This window comes from Bubalus bubalis, chromosome 2, assembly GCF_019923935.1.
Source record: "Bubalus bubalis isolate 160015118507 breed Murrah chromosome 2, NDDB_SH_1, whole genome shotgun sequence".
In the NCBI taxonomy this organism is placed as follows: domain Eukaryota; kingdom Metazoa; phylum Chordata; class Mammalia; order Artiodactyla; family Bovidae; genus Bubalus; species Bubalus bubalis.
In genome coordinates this window covers 21,148,139-21,166,713 of record NC_059158.1, presented here as the reverse complement: position 1 = coordinate 21,166,713, position 18,575 = coordinate 21,148,139, and the positions used below count along the sequence as shown (strand labels likewise).

The following is an 18,575-nucleotide window of genomic DNA, read 5'->3' as shown; positions in this document are numbered from 1 at the left end:
TAGAAATCTTAAAACGTTGTTTTTTAATTTCTCAGAATGCTAGTCCCCTAGTTCACCCTGGGTTAGTGTGAATATTCAACCTCAAATTAAATCTCCCACTCCTTTGCTCCCCTCCGAAAGCCTCGACCGCACTGGGCAAGGTGAGGATAGCAAATAAGAGATAGTCTGGGTGGCTGAGCTAGCGACTAAGCCAGGTGCCTGAGGAGGCGCTCAGGTTCGCGGCTGGCAGACAGGTAATCCCTCTGGCTCAGTCCGAAACCTCGAGACCCCTCCAGACTGCTGTAGCGCCTGTAGAAGCAGTACGAACAATCGGAGGGTAAGCCGGATTCAGTCTCCGGGGGTGACCCTGGATGGTGGGGCTGCGTCCGGAGTTTGTCATCTAGGAGGCAGTGACTGACCCCTACTGGCTGAAGGAACGAAAAGGCAAAGGAAAGAAGTGCGGGAATCCCCGCCCAGCAAATCCCGCCTGAGTTGCTCCCGGCTGCTGGCGCCAAGAATGCAGTCTGGGCTGCACAGGTCCTCGCGTCCGAGTCTCCAGTCTTGCGCTCCCGCGAGCTCCCCCACACCGACTAACCCTGTGGGACTCGGACTGCACTCATTATTCCGACTCCAGGGAACAGGAGGGCGCATGGGTCAGTCCCGCCGCCCGCAGCCTGGCCCCTTCCCGCCGGCTGCTGCGGTAATCTGGCGACTCCGCGCCTGCCCAGCTCTAGCTCTGCGTGCCTGGGTGAACTCCGGCCGCGCGCTTCCTCTACAATCCCTCTCCGCCTGCCGCGCGCTGCAACCTGGAGAGGAGAGAACAGAGGCCCGAGCGTCCAGCTTCTGCCTCAAAATAGCCGAGCAGGCCACCCCGACCGCCGACATCCCGTGTGTCCTCTGTTTTCACCGGCTGCTGACTTTCGGATACCGGACCTGGAGGATGTGGAGCGCCCCGAGGCACTTGCTCTTTCCTCGTGCCTGGATGCCAACCGTCATCCGAACACTGCGCACTTCGACCGCGGCTGGGTCGTCGGAAACCTCGGGAGCGGAAACCCTAAATCCAAGTCCTAGACTCCGCTTCATTGATCCGCATGGGCAGTTACCTGGGCAAGCTGGGACTTTCGCCATCATCCCCAGCAGAAGGGCGCGCAGACCTGTCGGAGAGGCCAGTGAACCGCCGGCTAACTCAGTCCCTTCATCAAGTCTACCGGATTCAGCACGTCCATCGTGCCCACGCTGCCCCTCGACACAGACCTGCTAGGAGGCCGCCGGACTGGGATCCTACCAAACCCACGGCGTGGATGGTCAGTGAGGCTTGGAGGCGCTTTCCCATGAAGAGATGCCAGAATTCCATCATGGGGCCTCTTCCCTCAGACTGGTGGGAAGGTTACTTCAAGCGGAGTATCTGGTCTCTGCGGCACCCCAGGGCAATATGGAGCCCAGTGACCATCAAGATCGTTCCTCCTGAGCGGACAGTGCCCCCCTCCGCTTCCCCAGCAGAGGTAATCAACTCTGCAGGGCCCTCGCCCTCTGAGAGGATCCCAGACCCCTGTGCAAAGGAAACGGTGCTGAGGGCCCTCAAAGAGTGCAAGAAGGGGAAAGTGAGGTTTAAAGAACCACTGTTTCATGAGAGCTTTGACTGTAAGAGAAGTATTCCAGAGACCAGACTATCTGCATTTAAACCTCTGGTGAAAAAGGGAGTCCTCACTTCTTTTGTGCCCAGGCCAGGGCCTCTGAATAGAAGCCTCAACCCATGGAGCTCAGATCACAGCTTGAATAAGAGGCCCAGTTGTTCCTCCATGGACTCCTTGACCAGCACACACACAGGCAACTCCCTTAACTCCAAAAGAAATGCTATCACAAGCTCTTTCAGCTCTTCTCGAGATTTCTCGGAACCTTGGAAGAAAAGTATTCCCAGTGCACTCCAGATACCAGAGTGGCCAGTAAAAAAGAAAGAAAAAGGTCATCAGTCTCACCTTCCAGTCCCCCTGGTATCAGACGAGTCTCCAGAAACATCTGGCAGCTCTGGACAGCAAAATCAGGTTCCACTGCTTCCATCTAGCCCTGAAAACCTGCTGTCTCTCACTCCACCTCCCCAGCTTGGTCATCCAATCCCTGAAGACCTGGCCTTAGGGAAGAAAGCTGGACTCCAGTCGAGCAACAAAGCCAGAGAGAATACAACTGAGATCACCACAGACTTTGTCCCTGAGTCTAGGTCTGCTCTTCAGCCTTCCCTGTCTCTCACCCTGCCTTCTGCAGGCACAGCTCCAACCCAGAGCGCTGGTCCTCAGTTGGAAACTTTAAATAAGTTACAGAAGTCTCCAGGTCCACAGGCCTTACCACAACCCACTGGAGAGGTAATCAGTGCAGCCCACTCACCTCTGACAACAGCAAGCCTGCCAGCCCCAATTGGGTGCTCACAGTCAGACCCCCTTTCAGGCATCTCTTCGGACTCAAAGCTCCCAGCTACTTTCATCCATCTGACCCCTGTTTCTCCCACATCACCAGTCACTGGCACCACACAGCTACCTTTGATTTCTCAGGCTGCCGTGCACCTAGACTCATCTGCTGTTATCCCTACAGCCCCCACTATGCAAAGTACTTCATTTAGACTGATGAGCAGCCCAGCTCCCCATCCTCCTGCATCTGTGCCTCCTGTTGCAGCTTCTGCTGACCACATGTCAAAACCCATTTTAGGGCTCCCACCCAATAGTGAGACTGGGACATCCTTATACTCTAGAATTTCAGTCACAGCTGCTCCATCTTCAGCTCCGGGTACCTTAACTCCCACTTTCAGGCCTATCTTTGGCAGTGTAAGACCACTTAAAACTATGCCCATGATAGCTCCTTTCTCTTTCAAGCAGGCCTCTCCTCCACTTACCCCTGCTTCTCCCCATCTCTTCCATGGCCTGGTCAAGGCTACCTCTGTAGTCATGTCCACCACACCAGCCAGCACATCCAAAGACTCTTTTAAGCCACCTTTCGATTTTGGTATAGTGAATGTTACCAGTACCATGGGCAACACTTACTCCATCCCTTCTACTTGCCACACTTTCCTTCTTGGGGCTGCCTGTGCCTTCAAGGGCAGTTTCTCCCCAGCTGCAGGCTTCATTTTGCCACCATGCCAACGTCCTACCATTCCTACTGTACACACAGTCACTATCTTTAGCCAGGTTCTTCCCAGTGCTGTCCAAATATCCCCTACCAGGAGCACTGCCAATTTTAGGGCTAGCTCTCTGACAGCTTCAGCCCTAGGAAACACCAACCAGCCTGCATTGTCATCCAGGATCTCCAGTTCAACCTCAGCATTCACAATTCCCTTGGGGTCAGGCCCAAGGCCACCTTTTCCACTATCCCTGGGAGCAACTCCCCAGCCTGCATTTGGGATTGCATATGGGCAGAAGCAAGGAGCCCCCCAAACAGCCCTTGGCCCAAGCTTCAGTAGCTCTCTCATTTTTGGAAACTCAACAGTGGCATCCTCAACCCCAGCACAAACTCGGACTCAACCATCCTTCAACAGTCCCACTCAGTCAGCCTTTGGAGGTTTGGCACCATCAGCCTCCACCTTTTGCATCCCTACCAACTTCCGGCCAGATGTTAACAACACTCCAATAGCTTTTCCCTTTGGTCAGGCTAATACAAATGGTTTTGGAGTTGTTACCCCAACCCACCAGACTGGGGCTTGTGGCTCAGTGTTTGGTAGCACAGCCCCAAGACCTTTTGACTTTGGGGGATTAGTAACCCCTATGGACTGTGGTGAGACTGGGGTCAGTGTGACTGCTCCAGACATGAGTTCCAGCTCCAGAGCATTCAGCACTGGAGCAGTGCCAAGTGGGACAGCTAGCACCATCACACCCTTGGGTAAAGGCTGGGGCCCAAAAAACCAGGGCCTGACCAGCCAGGGCACACCTTTTGCCTTGGGGAGGGCCAACATTTCTGCAAGAAAAACTATGTTTAGGGGCCCTTCCATGGATCCCTTTGCTCAGAGCACTCCTGTCCTTGGACCAGTTAAGGCAGGCAGCAGTTTTGGCTTTGGGATGCATTCTTCACCTCCCCAGGGCTCTGTTGGAAAAAGATCTTTCAGATCACCAGCCTCATCATTTTCCATTGGCACAAAATCAAAAACCTCAAGAAATAGGGAGCAAGGGCATTCTCGAAGGCATCATTCCCATAAGAAATAACCTGTGTTCCTTGCCATTCATACTGTGATGTGGACCTCTGTGTAGTGAATTGCCTCAGCATCTTCTAAGTCTCTACAGCAAAAATACCCGAGATCTAAGGTGAAAGCTTTGCACATTCACCCTGTGGTCCTAATCTACATTCTAGAAGACAATGAAAGACTAAAGTATCAGTGATAATAGCAAACTGGAACTGAGTGGAACTAAATCTTTGGAACTGAACAGAGCCTTGCCTTCCCCTCCCTGCCCATTTCTTTCTGTGTCAAGGATGAGCTCAATCAGGACACTGCCTCCTGCCTTTTTTTCTGGGAACAGACATGACAGGGAGGCAATAAATACAGCCCTCTTGCAACTCTGGAAGGTGGAATAGATTCTTTCTAAATCTCAGCCTTCTTTCATTTGGCCCAAAGAAGTGGTTCCTTTATCTGATTCCCTAGGGCAACCGAGTCCTCATTTCTCTCACCTTTGTTCCTCAATCAGTTTTCAGAGAAGCTTTTATTTTTTTTAATTTTTATATATTTTTGGAGAAGCTTTTAATGCAGTTTGACCTTGAATCCAACTTTTCCTTGAGGATCAGTGGTTAACCTATGAGAGTACTCACAGGAGGGTTGGGGAGAAAAAGACACAGTGGTACAATCTTGCTTCTGCTCTTTACATCATGGTCATAATTCCTCCAGTATGAGCCAGAAATGCTCAGTTAGGGAACCAAAGCTTACATTTCATTTTTTTCTTTTAATTTGTATAATACCTTATGTAGTCACCCTTTACATTCACATCTCTCCCAGCTGAGGCAGGTAGGGCAGTAAAACTCTTGGACCTGAGGAATAAAAGAGAAAAAGTATATAACCAATGCGAGGTCTATGATTAAGCCTCAACATATTCCTTAGCACTTATCATCCTAATGAAAAAAAAAAAAAAGGCAAGAATGACTCCCTGAATACATCTATCTCCTGCTTTATGGATACCTTGAAAGAGAGATAATTGGAAAAATAATCTTAAATTGGTTGATACAATAAAACTAAATTATTGAAATGAGTTTATGGTATAGGAATTACTATCCAACTCACATCTATTCTGAGGCAGAGAGATAGTAAGAAACTTGCCCAATCTCAACCAGTTAGTAAAGGTTAGATTTGGGACTTAAATCCTCTTGGCTCCAAAGTCTGTGCTCACTTATCCCTCCCTACACCAAATCACCAAAGTTAGAACTCTAACCCAGGTATACATGACTCTAAATATTCATGCTATTTCACCTTTTAAAGACATTCCACAATCCAGGATTGCTATCTTATAGGGTGGGGTGGGATAAGAGAAAAAGTATGAGACCTTTTCTACTACTCTTTACATGATAATTTAGCATTTATATAGTGATGGCTATATGCCCTGTATTGTGCTTTGCACCAGACATTCAGAGGAGATGGAAACTCCTGCTTTGGAGATAATAGTTTAGCGGGTTGATTGGTCAGTAGCCAGTGATTTCAGAACAAATGACAAAGGCTGGGGGAAAGTAAGCAGAAGACAGAAGTTCATCTTACCAAAGAAGTCTTTGGACTCGATTTCTGTTTTAAGGTGTGTATTCTGGGAATAAATTGGGGAAGGGTATTACAGACCAAAGACAAAACACCTGCACAGGATCATCCAGAAAACAGAGCAGATCTGTTGGGATAACTGTTCAAGGAGTCTGACAAGCTTTGGGAGAAGCAGGGGCAGATCACAGATATGCTATAAACCATGTCCAGCGGTGTGGATCGGGTTCCAAATACAATGGAAAATCCTGGAAAGATTTTAAGTTAGGAAAAACACAAGTTTGGGTTTATATTGCTGTAGTTGCCCTGTGAAGAAGGAATCAAATGGAGACAGACTGGAGGCTGGAAATGTGTAGTAGACTGTGGAGACACCAACAAACAAGACAGATACACCTTCTATTGAGGTAATTGTCTGATTAACAATCACAATCAGAATAGTTTGAGCCAGGCCCCAAAGAAGTACAGTTCACCAAGGCCAAATGTTTTTTCTCTTTTTCTTTCGTTAACTCCAAGATGGGGGGAAAGTGAAATAGGAATAATGTGAAGATTTTAAAAATTAATGGTAGTTTTCGGTTGTTTTGGGTTTTTGTGTTCATTTCTCTCCCGCCATTCCCAGCTTTCTGCCCCCAAGAATTTGAAGAAACCATTTCGTTTCATTTTTATTTAATTGGATGAAGAGGAACAGGACAAGCATCAGGTGGCCGGTTAGCTCAGTTGGTTAGAGCATGGTGCTAATAACGCCAAGGTCGCGGGTTTGATCCCCATACGGGCCAACTGGCATGAAGTGATACTTTTGCTACATTTACACACAGATGAGAATTCTGGTCTCATATCCACTAGGGTGTCACAATTACTGCCTGAGAGATAAAGCTAGTTGAAATCCTTGATTTCCCCGAAGGTAGAAGTCCTGTAAAGAATCCGCCTGCAATACAGAAGACCCAGGTTCCATCCCTGCCTGGAGAAGGGAATGGCAAGCCACTCCAGTGTTTTTTCCTGGACAGTCCCAAGGACAGAGAAGCCTGGCGGGCTACAGTCCATGCGTCGTGAAGAGTCAGACACGATTGAGCGACTAAGCACAGCACATTGAACCCCATCTACAGGGCGAAAGGATAGCAGTGAGTGACCAGCAAGGAAAGTAGAGAGGCTCTGGGCATGTTTTTCCACTGGATAACTGATTCTGCAAAAAAACTGAACTTCTTGTACTATATTCATCTATAAATAAACTGTGAACCCATCGACGCTTTCTACACTTCCACACTTAGGTTTTAACTAGTTCAGCAAAGGATGAAAGAAGGTTTTTAAAATGACAGGTGAAAAAAAAAGTATTAATATCAACACAGCAGTAAATAGTAAAAGTTGGACAGTAGCCCACCAGGCTCCTCTCTCTATCGAATTATCCAGGTAGAGTGGGAAGCCATTCCCTTCTCCAGGGTATCTTCCCCACCCAGAGATGGAACCACGGCTTCCCACATTGCATTGCAGTCAGATCTTTACCATCTGAACCACCAGCTAAAAACAGCTTCTTTAATCGTCTCTTTAGCAAAGAATCAAAGGTCTGTCTAGTCAAAGCTATGGTTTTTCCAGTAGTCATGTTTGGGTGTGAGAGTTGGATTACAAAGAAAGCTGAGCACAGAAGAACTGATGCTTTTGAACTGTGGTGTTGGAGAAGACTCTAAAGAGTCCCCTGGACTGCAAGGAGGTCCAACCAGTCAATCCTAAAAGAAATCAACCCTGAATATTCATTGGAAGGACTGATGCTGAAGATTAAACTCCAATACTTTGGCCACCTGATGTGAAGAACTGACTCATTGGAACTGCCCCTGATGCTGGGAAAGATTGAAGGCAGGAGAAGTGGACAAGAGGTCGAGATGGTTGGATGGCATCACCGACTCGATGGACATGAGTTTGAGCAAGCTATGGGAGTTGATGAAGGACAGCCTGGCGTGCTGCAGTTGATGGGGTCGCAAAGAGTTGGACACGACTGAGCGACTGAACTGAACTGAACTGAGTTGTCTCTTTATAAGAGGGAAACAGCTGTCAATTGCCAAACCTGGAACACTTAGAACTACAAATAATATGGTTTGGGATTATAATCCAAACTACAGTGTAAAATACATACTCATAAATCCATACTGATATAAATAAAGGATTGAAAAATAAGTCAGTGAATACAGCAGAAAGGATACTTTTCCTTTAAGAAAGAATTCCAACCTAAGTAAGTAAATAATCCTCCGACCCACCCAAGACCCATCCATGGATCTTATTTCTCTCCCTTCTGGAATACGGGCCATACTCAGTGACAAGCTTCTAAATAGTCCAGCGTTAGTGTTAGTTGCTCAGTCGTGTCTGACTGTTTGTGACCCCATGGACTGTAGCCTGCCAGTCTCCTCTGTCCAAGAGATTCTCAGGCAAGAATACTGGAGTGGGTTGCCATTTCCTTCTCCAATAGTCCAGTATGAAGTAGGAAAACATAAGAACTTGAAAAGGGAGAAAAATGGCAAATACTACCTTAAAAATGATCAAAGTTGCCATTACCAATGGTAAGCCATGCTCCTATCATGTAACATCTGATGTAAAGTGATGGGACAAGTGCTTTGTTCTCTCCCCAAAACCTATAACCTCAAGCTGTTACATGAAAAATATCAAACAAACCTAGACTGGAAGATAGTCAAGTATTCTATAAAAATACTTCGTCCACACCAAGAAACAGTCACAGACCAGGGGAGGCTGAATACAACGTGGGGGAGTACGGGGTGGAGTAGAAAGGACATTATGTAAGAACAGGTGTGATATAGACAAAGTCAAGGGTTTAGTTATTAGTAAAATATCAACATTGGTTTCTTAGTTTTAACAAAGGTACCATGGTAATGTAAGAAGCTAATATTAAAAGAAACTGGGTAATGGGTATAAGGAAATTCTGTTGTCTTTGCACCTTTTTAAAAATCACTTCAAAATAAAAATTTAATTTTCAAAATTCTCATAGAAAGTATGTCTTTTTGCCACCACTTAAATCAGCATCAACACAAATGCCTGATTGAGAGTAGGTCTATGATAGGTAGTTGTTAAAAGCTGAAGGAATGTGATTGATGTCTTCTTTTGGTGAGGGACATGCAGAGATGTTTACGTGGTGATATGTGCAAGATGGTATATTCTTGTCCTGCAGAATATTCTCCCAGAGTCCCATTCCCATACTGAAATGCAAACCAGATCAATAACATTCATCTTCAACCTATAAAAGACATCTGAAATGGAGCTATATGGTTTATGTTGAACTTGAAGCTCAGTGGGCTTCTCTCACAAAGTTTCAAACCACACCTGAAATGTTTTCTTTCCCGGCTTGACCCTAAAATATTTCTATTTGTGTCAATAAACATGTTAACCACTTCTCTTTGTTACATTTTGCCTGGCAAAACTGAGGTTATCTATCACACTGCTGCTGCTGCTGCTGCTAAGTTGCTTCAGTTGTGTCCGACTCTGTGCGATCCCATAGATGGAAGCCAACCAGGCTCCCCCATCCCTGGGATTCTCCAGGCAAGAGTACTGGAGTGGGTTGCCATTTCCTTCTCCAATGCATGAAAGTGAAAAGTGAAAGTGAAGTCGCTCAGCCATGTCCGACTCTTAAGGACCCCATGGACTGCAGCCCACCAGGCTCCTTAGTCCTTTATAAAATCCAAGTTTTTCAGACAGAACAATGGCCAGTGCAATGTTTTCTTGTGGAGCCTTCACAGAGCTTATGCTTTTTTCAGGCAATATTAATCACTCCTTCTGTTTTGAACTTGAATAATTCAGATTACATTAATGCTGGGTGGATTTTTCCCTTTTATTTTGACTATTTTAACAAAGCTTTTAAAAAGATGGAAAGCAAAGCACTGTGAGTGCAAATATTCTACAAGAGAAATATTCAAAATTATTAGATTGGTTGGGGGGTTGCAACCAAGGAAACTAGAATGCCATTTTATTAGACACCTAAGCTGGGGGTGATGTTTCTGTGGTGTAGTATTTAGCACATTCACTTTATACACATAAAGGTCCCTGGTTCAAAACCAGGCGGGAACAGCTCACTATTCCGGTTTTTGTCAACTTACTGAAGTACAAAACTTTCCTTTGTAGTCTACTGCCCTCATGAACAGAGAAGGCAATGGCACCCCACTCCAGTACTTTTGCCTGGAAAATCCCATGGACGGAGGAGCCTGGTAGGCTGCAGTCCATGGGGTCGCTAGAATCGGACACGACTGAGCGACTGCACTTTCACTTTTCACTTTCATGCATTGGAGAAGGAAATGGCAACCCACTCCAGTGTTCTTGCCTGGAGAATCCCAGGGACGGGGAAGCCTAGTGGGCTGCCGTCTATGGGGTCGCACAGAGTCTGACACGACTGAAATGACTTAACAGCAGCAGCCCCCATGAAGGTTCACAACTTCAAAACAAAGATTTTCCAATGCATGCTCACAACTACAGCCTTTTAAAGTACTTACTGCATTTTAACATTTCTTTATCTTCCTCTGACTCCAACTCCAACAAATTCTCATGTGTGAATTTTATCTGGAGTATCGCCTTCAAGTCTGTGGCTAGTGTTTTTCTCTCTTAGTGGACTTATGAGGAAAAAGGGGTTCAGTTTTTGTAAGGTACAGTGTAGCTTATTCCTATCTAACATATACTTGCTCATCTCAAAGGCGTGGAAGTATTTTGCTACGTTTTCTTCAAAAGGCTTTATTGTTTTCACTTTCACCCATGACCTATTGGCAATGACTTGAAATGCAAGCAACTGGCCTGTAAACAATTGAGGTATGCCTACTACAATTACAAATGAATTATTGAATGAATGCAATCAAACAAGAAGCTAAAACCAACAAATGAAAAGCAAAAGGGGATGTTTCCAGATGTCTTCCATCTCTGGCATTTCTTTTCCTACCCAGAAATATTTTCAAAAACCTTCAATATAAAATTTGTGTGTGGAGAAGGTGGAAAAGAATAGAGGAGGAGATGGAAGCAATGAATCAGAAGTTTCCCGTTCCCAGAAACTGCATGGAGATCTTGTGTCTGGTGGAGATCATTGTTTAACCTCACAGTCCTTTCCTTTTTCTCCTAGTTCCCCCTTGTCGGAGTTTGTACCCCCATCAGTACTCTCAGGGAATTATTCTGCAGTCTGCCTGGATCAAAGTCTCTCTGCTTAGCAATCTTTGGATATTTTGGCCTTAATCTATGATGTTACCATTTGAGAGTTTGCAATGAGTGCTCCAGCAGTTACTGGAAACCACTGTTGTTGTTTGTATAATCCCTACAACCAGTCTTAATTCTTTTTTGCATCCTGGAATATTTACCACACATGATGATCAATAAATATTTGTGAATGGATCAATGAATACTCAATTTCTTTTTTCTACTATTGTGAAAGTCAAAAGAATGGAGTTGGACACCAAAGATGCTGATGGCTGCAGGAACTCCTAGAACCAGAAAGCAAAACTTTTATGCCTACTGTGTCTCTCCTGCACCCTCTGCCGACAAGAAAATAAATATTTAAAAGACCCAGGTCCTTTTTCCAAAAGCAGTCTAAAAGGCTGAATTTGGAGCTGAGAAGTGCATTAGAAAAAAACAAAACTTTTTCCTCCTGTGTGTCTTCACTACTCACACAGAACACTTTACTTCAGACACGTCTGGCCAGTAAATATGTGGGAGTACCCCACCACCACCACCACTACCAAGTAATTCCGCAACACTAGCTGCGTGTCCTACAATTTAACTCAATGCTGACATTATTTTTCTGGAGATAACATCACATCCCACACGTTACAAGATTAGTCCCTTTAAACTACTCCCATTTCAGATGCCAATGGAACAATGTAGGTCCTTTTGTTATCCCAACGCATAAACAGATGGTACATTTCAATAGATTGTTGGAAACTAAAAGTCAAATAAATATGCTAAATTCAAACACAGACACACAGTAAGAGACATAGGATGTCTTCAATAGACTAATTAGTAGACTCTATAGAAACTGAAAAAAGAAATGATAAACTTGAAGGAAGGCCTAGAAACTACCCAAGTTGAAACATCAAGGGAAAAGAAAGAGCACTTAAGAATTATTGATTAATATATTTGTAATCAGAATCTCAGAAGGTGAAAAGAAAGAGAGAAAAGAGCAGAAAAAATATTAGGAGAGTTAATGACTAAGTATTTTCCCAAGATAATGAAAAACTGATATTCCTCATTTTTCAAAAGTTCACTTTGCTGCCGCTTCATTTTTTGGAAAGACCTGCATTAGTACCTGTTTTGCTTCCCTGGTAGCTCAGACGGTAAAGCGTCTGTCTACAATGCATGAGACCCAGGTTTGATTCCTGGGTTGGGAAGATCCCCTGGAGAAGGAAATGGCAACCCACTCCAATATTCATGCTTGGAAAATCCCATGGACTGAGGAGCCTGGTGGGCTACAGTCTATGGGGTCGCAAAGAGTCGGACATGACTGAGTGACTTAACAAACTATTGTAGAGGCTGAGCTCATCAGGAGCAGCCAGGTTGGAACTGCCAAGCTCCTCCCCCAGGAACTATAACTCAGCATCCCAGTCTCAAGGCTGCTGCTGCTAAGTCACTTCAGTCGTGTCCGACTCTGTGTGACCCCAGAAACGGCAGCCCACCAGGCTCCCCCGTCCCTGGGATTCTCCAGGCAAGAACACTGGAGTGGGCCGCCATTTCCTTCTCCAATGCATGAAAGTGAAAAGTGAAAGGGAAGTCGCTCAGTGGTGCCCGACTCTTCTCGACCCCATGGACTGCAGCCTAACAGGCTCCTCCATCCATGGGATTCTCCAGGCAAGAGTACTGGAGTGGGTTGCCATTGCATCACAGCTTTAAACTGTGTCTATAAGCATCTGTGCTTTATTTCCACCTATTTTGTGCATCTGTATGCAAGAAGGGTGCTAAGGTAATCGCTTCTTCACGCAAATTTAACTTGTGAAATGTTTCATAGGAACATTTCCACTCTATTTTTCGATGGTATCACCAACTCAATGGATATGAGTTTGAGCAATCTCCAGGAGTTGGTGAAGGACAGGGAAGCCTGGCGTGCTGCAGTCGATGGGGTCGCAAAGAGTCGGACACGACTGAGCAGCTGAACTGAACTGAACTACTTTCTGATAGTGGAGGAAACCTCTACATCAAATCTCAGCTCCAAGTCAGAGAATTCCAAGCTATATCTAGCTAGCTAGCTATGTATCCAAAACAGTAGAATTTTCATCAGGTTAGGTATGCCAGAAGATAATGGGATAACATTTGAAAGTGATGAGAGGCTAATTTTGTAAAATCTGTAAACCCAGAATTCTCTACCAAGCAAAAAGTATTTTCCAGAACTGAATAAGAAATAAAAGTCTTTCCTGACAAACAAAAACTAGAGTGCGTTTCTATCAGACCTGCAAAATAGGAAATGTTATAAGCTGGGCTCAGGAAGAGGAAATACAAAGTAATGAATATCCACAGAAATGGATACAATAGAGGTACACATAAGGAATATTTTTCCCAATTTTAATCACTTTAAAAATGACTGCATTAAGCAACAGTAGTAGTGACATACTGTACAGCTATAGCATACATGAAAGCAAAATCTGTGGCAGCAATGACACACAATATAGGAGGAAGTATATTATTGCAAGCTTCTTACATGGTACAGTAAGTAGCATAATATAATTTGAAGGTAGATTTTGATTAGTTGTAGCTGTATATAGAAAACCCTAGGGAAACCACTAGCGATTTGTTAAGACATACAAATGATAAGGCAATGCTCTAGACAGGAAGAAAGAGATAAAAGAAAGGAACAAAGGGAAAAAAACACATAGAAAACAGCTAATAAGATAGTGGATTTTTAAAATACAAGTATATCATTTACATCATATCTAAATTAGCTAAATTCACCCATTATAGACAGAGCCTGTCAGATTGGATAAATAGAGTTCAGAGTCAACTATATGCTGGACTATTGTCCAATTGGGTAAGATACATGCTAAAGTAACTTGATCCCTGGGTGAGAAAGATACCCTGGAAAAGGAAATGGCAACCCACTCCAGAATTCTTGCCTGGGAAAGTCCAATGGACAGAGGAGCCTGGAGGGCTACAGTCCATGTGGTCGCAAAAGCGTGGGACATGACTTAGCAACAAAAGCAGTTCTACCGGGAGTGGGGTTCGAACCCACGCAGACACATGTCTATTGGATCTTAAGTCCAACGCCTTAACCACTCGGCCATCCCGGTGGTGGGCCCAAATGTCTATGTATCCAATATTCAGTTCGGTTCAGTTCAGTTCAGTTCAGTTCAGTTCAGTCGCTCAGTCGTGTCTGACTCTTTGCGACCCCAAGAGTCGCAGCACACCAGGCCTCCCTGTCCACCATCTCCTGGAGTTCACTCAAACTCACGTCCATCGAGTCGGTGATGCCATCCAGCCATCTCATCCTCTGTCGTCCCCTTTTCCTCCTGCCCCCAATCCCTCCCAGCATCAGAGTCTTTTCCAATGAGTCAACTCTTCGCATGAGATGGCCAAAGTACTGGAGTTTCAGCTTTAGCATCATTCCAATATTACAGGCTTATAATTAATTAGACTTGCTAGTCCCTGGAAGACTATGAATAATTTTACAGGAGATTAGAGACCAAGTTTAAAAAAGAAAAATCCTTTTAATGTTTCTTGGAAAAAACCAATGAAACACAGTAAGTCTAGTTAATATCCGTCACCACATATGTTACAAATTTTTTTCTTGTGATGAAAACTTTTAGGATCTATTCTTTTAAGGACTTCTAAATATTCAATACAATATTGTTATTAACAACTATACTACCACAGTGTACCTTAGATCTCTATAACTTATTATTTTTTTTTAATTACTGGAAATGTGTACCTTTTGACCCCTTTCATTTCTTTAATACCTGTAGCTTCCCTGATAGCTCAGTTGGTGAGGAATCTGCCCGTAATGTGGGAGACCAGGGTTTGACCCCTGGTTGGGAAGATTCCCTAGAGAAGGGAAAGGCTAACCACTCCAGTATTCTGGTCTGGATAATTTCATAAAATCACAAAGAGTCAGATATGACTGAGCAACTTTCACTATCATCTATTTCCTAACTCTGGCAAACATTTTTATTATATGTTACTTGTATATTTAAACAAACAAATAATGTTTGCTTTATGCCAAAGTAAAATGTTGAAACACATACTAATCACAAACTTAGGAAAAGACTGTTCTATACAGTGATAACAAGTAGTCACCAGACCTGAATTTAAACCAATTGATCTATCCGTGATAATCATTTTGTGAACATTTGCACAACCAATCACTGTCAACCCCTGCTTTCTGAAATGAACCAGCCAGGAATGCACTCACTTCAGTAAACATCCCTTTGAGTGCCAACCAAACAACAAGAGTCTCTCCAGAAGAACCATGCTTCCACAGAATATGTCAATCCACTGACCTTCTGAAAGTCTACTCTAAGCCCCTTCCCAGAAAATATCAGTCATCAGCTCTTTCAAAGGGATGGTGCCTTGCCAGCACTGCTCCCTCCTTAAATGTACATAGGCTTTGGATTTCAAGCAGTGAGTGGTGAAAATGACCCTCTGTCAAATCTGAAATGCTGAAATTTCATCTTTTTGCTGGGACTGTGTTTGCTGGGGGCAGGGGTGGAGGGGAAGGAAGGTAGTGTCACTGCTGAAGAACAAATGAAGTCAACACTTATTCCCAATTTGATGTATGTGAGGTTATCTCCAATTTGTTAGATGATCGCAACAAAATTCTTCAGTAAGTAACAAAAGGCTTGCACTGGCACATGTGGGGACTGAACCCACATCCTTGGTGTTATGACCACCATGCTCTAACCAACTAAGCTGACTAGCGAACTGGCAAAGAAACCTTTTCACACAAAGGTAATACAAAGATTCAGATTGCTGTACCTGCTTAAAACTAAATAATACATCAACGAATTGGACAACAGAAAAAATAGATTCTCAGAAACATACAGTCTACCAGGACTGACTCATGATGAAAGAGAAAATCTGAAAAGCCCTATCACTAGGAAGGAGATTGATCAGTAATCAGAAACCTCTCAACTAACAAATGTGTAGGACCAGATGGCTCCACTAGTGAATTCCACCAAACATTTAAAAAAGAATTAAGACCCATCCTTCTAAGACTCATCCAAAAAGTCGGAGAGGGAGAATTCTTCCAAACACATTTTACCAGGCAAGCATTGTCCTGATAACTAACAAAGAAAATGATGTCACCTCACATATTGAGGGAATGGGGAATTCAGGTAAGAAACAAAAAGCTCTGGGTGATTTACCTTATTATTTGCATACTAGTTTGCATATCCTCCTATCTACTAGTGCTGGAGTCAGAACTTTCCAAATTCTCCCCACTTCTCCACAGAAAATCTCTCAGCAGCTGCAGATCTGGCTTGGGCTGGCAAAGGAGAGCCAGGTTAGATGGTGCCATGCCCTCACCATCTCCTATATGACCTGCATGTTTCCATTTATTGGACAAAAGAAAGTAGCTTGTTTTGAAAGAGGAAATTCCCAGGAATTCACATTTAGCAACTGTCCTGCGTAAAACCATCTTGTGTCTGCAAACATACTCATTCCTGACTAAAAGTGCTTTCTTACCGACGAAGAGTTATCTAAATACAAGTGACTGCTCTCGATGTCCTGTTATTGTTGTTCAGTCACAAAGCCGTGTCCAACTCTTTGGGACCCTGTGGACTGTAGCCTGCCAGGCTCCTCTGCCCATGGAATTCTCCAGACAAGAACACTGGAGTGGGTAGCCCTTCCCTTCTCCACAACTCAATGTGAATATCATTATTTTAAATGTCAAATGTCAACTTAACATGGCTCTTTACGCTCATCTCCTCCCCCTGAAAATCAGCTTCAGGCTCAAATTCTGTTCAGCTACTGGCCTGGGTGCCTTGCTGCATGTCTGTCTCTGGACTTCAGACCCTGACCTGTCTCTGCTTCTCACTGTTGCTCTCACTGGACCCTCCTCCCACAGTCTCCTCCTGCCTGAACTCTCTCTGTCTCTAATTGTCTCTCAGTCTGCTCCTGTTTCTCTGAATATCTTCATTTCTGTCTCTCTCTGTGTCTTAGTCTGGTTCTTTCTTCGTCTCTGTCTCGGCCCTTGTTGCTCATTCAGTATCTCTCTACTTTCCTCCCCTCTTGCTTGCTCTGTCCTTACTTATCTCCATTGCTCTATTTCTGTCTCTCATTTTTGGTCTCTGCATCCCTTTAGTCACTGTGTTTCTCACTCTCTCTCGGCCCCTATTCCTCTGTCTTCAGACTTTCCCTGTCCTTTGCTATCTTCTCAATCTTGCTTTCTCCGTGAGGCTCAGTTTCTGTCTCTTAGGCTCTTCCTCATTGTCTCTACTGCTCTTCTTGTCACTTCATCCTTGTCTTTCTCTGTCTTTCTTTTAGTTTTCCTTCTTTTTCACTCACCAACCTTTTCCCGTAATCAAATGTCACTCTTGGGCAAGTCCAGCTTCCAATCCAAGGGGTTTAGGGTTCTGATCAAGCCTTCCTGCTGAGCACACCTCCAAGCTCTGAGAGATTGGACCCAGTCTCACGGGGGCCCACTTGGCCTGCCTTGGCACGGCCAACAATACCATGTTCACAGGTGGGTTCAACCCTCACCAGGACCAGGAGTTAGCCAGTCAAGTGGCCCGAGTGCCTCTGGGAAGCTGGGAAGTGGAGGGAAAGTAAAGACGAGTGGGGTGAGGGGAGGGATGGGCAGGAGTGTGGAAATACAGGCATAAGGCCCATTCTGTGAGGGGTTGTTCCCTGCCTTTCTTGACTCCAAACCCTGAGGAGTAACACTGTTCTCTCTTCTGAGGATCAGTCCTAGCGCAGATCACAGGTGCTGCTGCTGCTGCTGCTGCTAAGTCGCTTCAGTCATGTCCGACTCTGTGCGACCCCATAGACGGCAGCCCACCAGGCTCCCCCGTCCCTGGGATTCTCCAGGCAAGAGCCCTGGAGTGGGTTGCCATTTCCTTCTCCAATGCATGAAAGTGAAAAGTGAAAGGGAAGTCGCTCAGTCGTGTCCGACTCACCGGTGCTACCCTGTAACAAACGCTGCTCTTGAACCACAGCCACTCATGTGTAGGTCTAGTCTCAGTGATTCCCATCATCATTTAACGTGTGCACCATGGTCTGACAGTCATGGGTGCTCGATTCCTGTCGAGAGATGAAAAAAGGAGGTTTACCCTCCAATCTTCACTTCCTCTTGATTTTCCTCCTACTTTGCTGGATACTTATTTGCAAACGTCTCCATTTATTACTTAATGGCTTTGGGGTTGGTCCTGGGCTACCTCGTCTCCTCAAGTAGTCTCAGAGCCTCCCTATCAATGTGGCTGTGGTGCCAGGCCTAGCTCTCAGGCAGGTTTGCCACAGTTTTGATTACCTCAGTCCTCAGGAAACAGAGTTCATTCACGCCAAATACTAAGAATTCCTCTTTGTTTTCCCCTAATTCCACGATGGGGGAGAGGAAGATGGCGATTTCTTCTTTCTTTGAGTATTAGTTTGTGGTCGTTTGGGTTTACTGTGTTCCTTTTCCAGCTCCCGGAAAAGCCGTATTGATTGCTTTTCTTTTAATAGCATAAACACGATCTCACACTCGTGTGTCTGGCCGGTTAGCTCAGTTGGTTAGAGCGTGGTGCTAATAACGCCAAGGTCGCGGGTTCGATCCCCGTACGGGCCAGGCTGTGTGGCGACTTCGTATTTTTCACACACACACACACACACACAGATAAGGTGATGGTTCATCCATTTTAGGTTCAACGCTATATCCCAGTTCATGTCTGGGACACGAAACTCTCGCGAACTCTAACTAGAATCGTACATCTTTCGTCCTGTTTGACTCGCATCTGCAGGACGAAAGGATAGCAGT

General features: G+C 44.9%; 1 protein-coding gene and 3 non-coding genes across 4 annotated transcripts; 3 read left to right on the top strand and 1 right to left on the bottom strand.

Annotated features, from left to right (window-relative positions):
• Window positions 1-951: 951 nt before the first annotated feature.
• On the top strand, window positions 952-4,940 carry POM121L2 (POM121 transmembrane nucleoporin like 2). Its single transcript, XM_006058419.4, has one exon. The coding sequence runs from the start codon at window positions 1,071-1,073 to the stop codon at window positions 4,158-4,160; it is 3,090 nt and encodes a 1,029-aa protein (XP_006058481.4). The 5' UTR covers window positions 952-1,070; the 3' UTR covers window positions 4,161-4,940.
• Window positions 4,941-6,382: 1,442 nt separating this feature from the next.
• On the top strand, window positions 6,383-6,456 carry TRNAI-AAU. Its single transcript has one exon. It is a non-coding gene; the product is annotated as a tRNA-Ile (tRNA).
• A 7,378-nt stretch (window positions 6,457-13,834) lies between these two features.
• Window positions 13,835-13,917, bottom strand: TRNAL-UAA. The gene has a single exon. It is a non-coding gene; the product is annotated as a tRNA-Leu (tRNA).
• A 4,395-nt stretch (window positions 13,918-18,312) lies between these two features.
• TRNAI-AAU lies at window positions 18,313-18,386 on the top strand. The gene has a single exon. It is a non-coding gene; the product is annotated as a tRNA-Ile (tRNA).
• The last annotated feature ends 189 nt before the right edge of the window (window positions 18,387-18,575 follow it).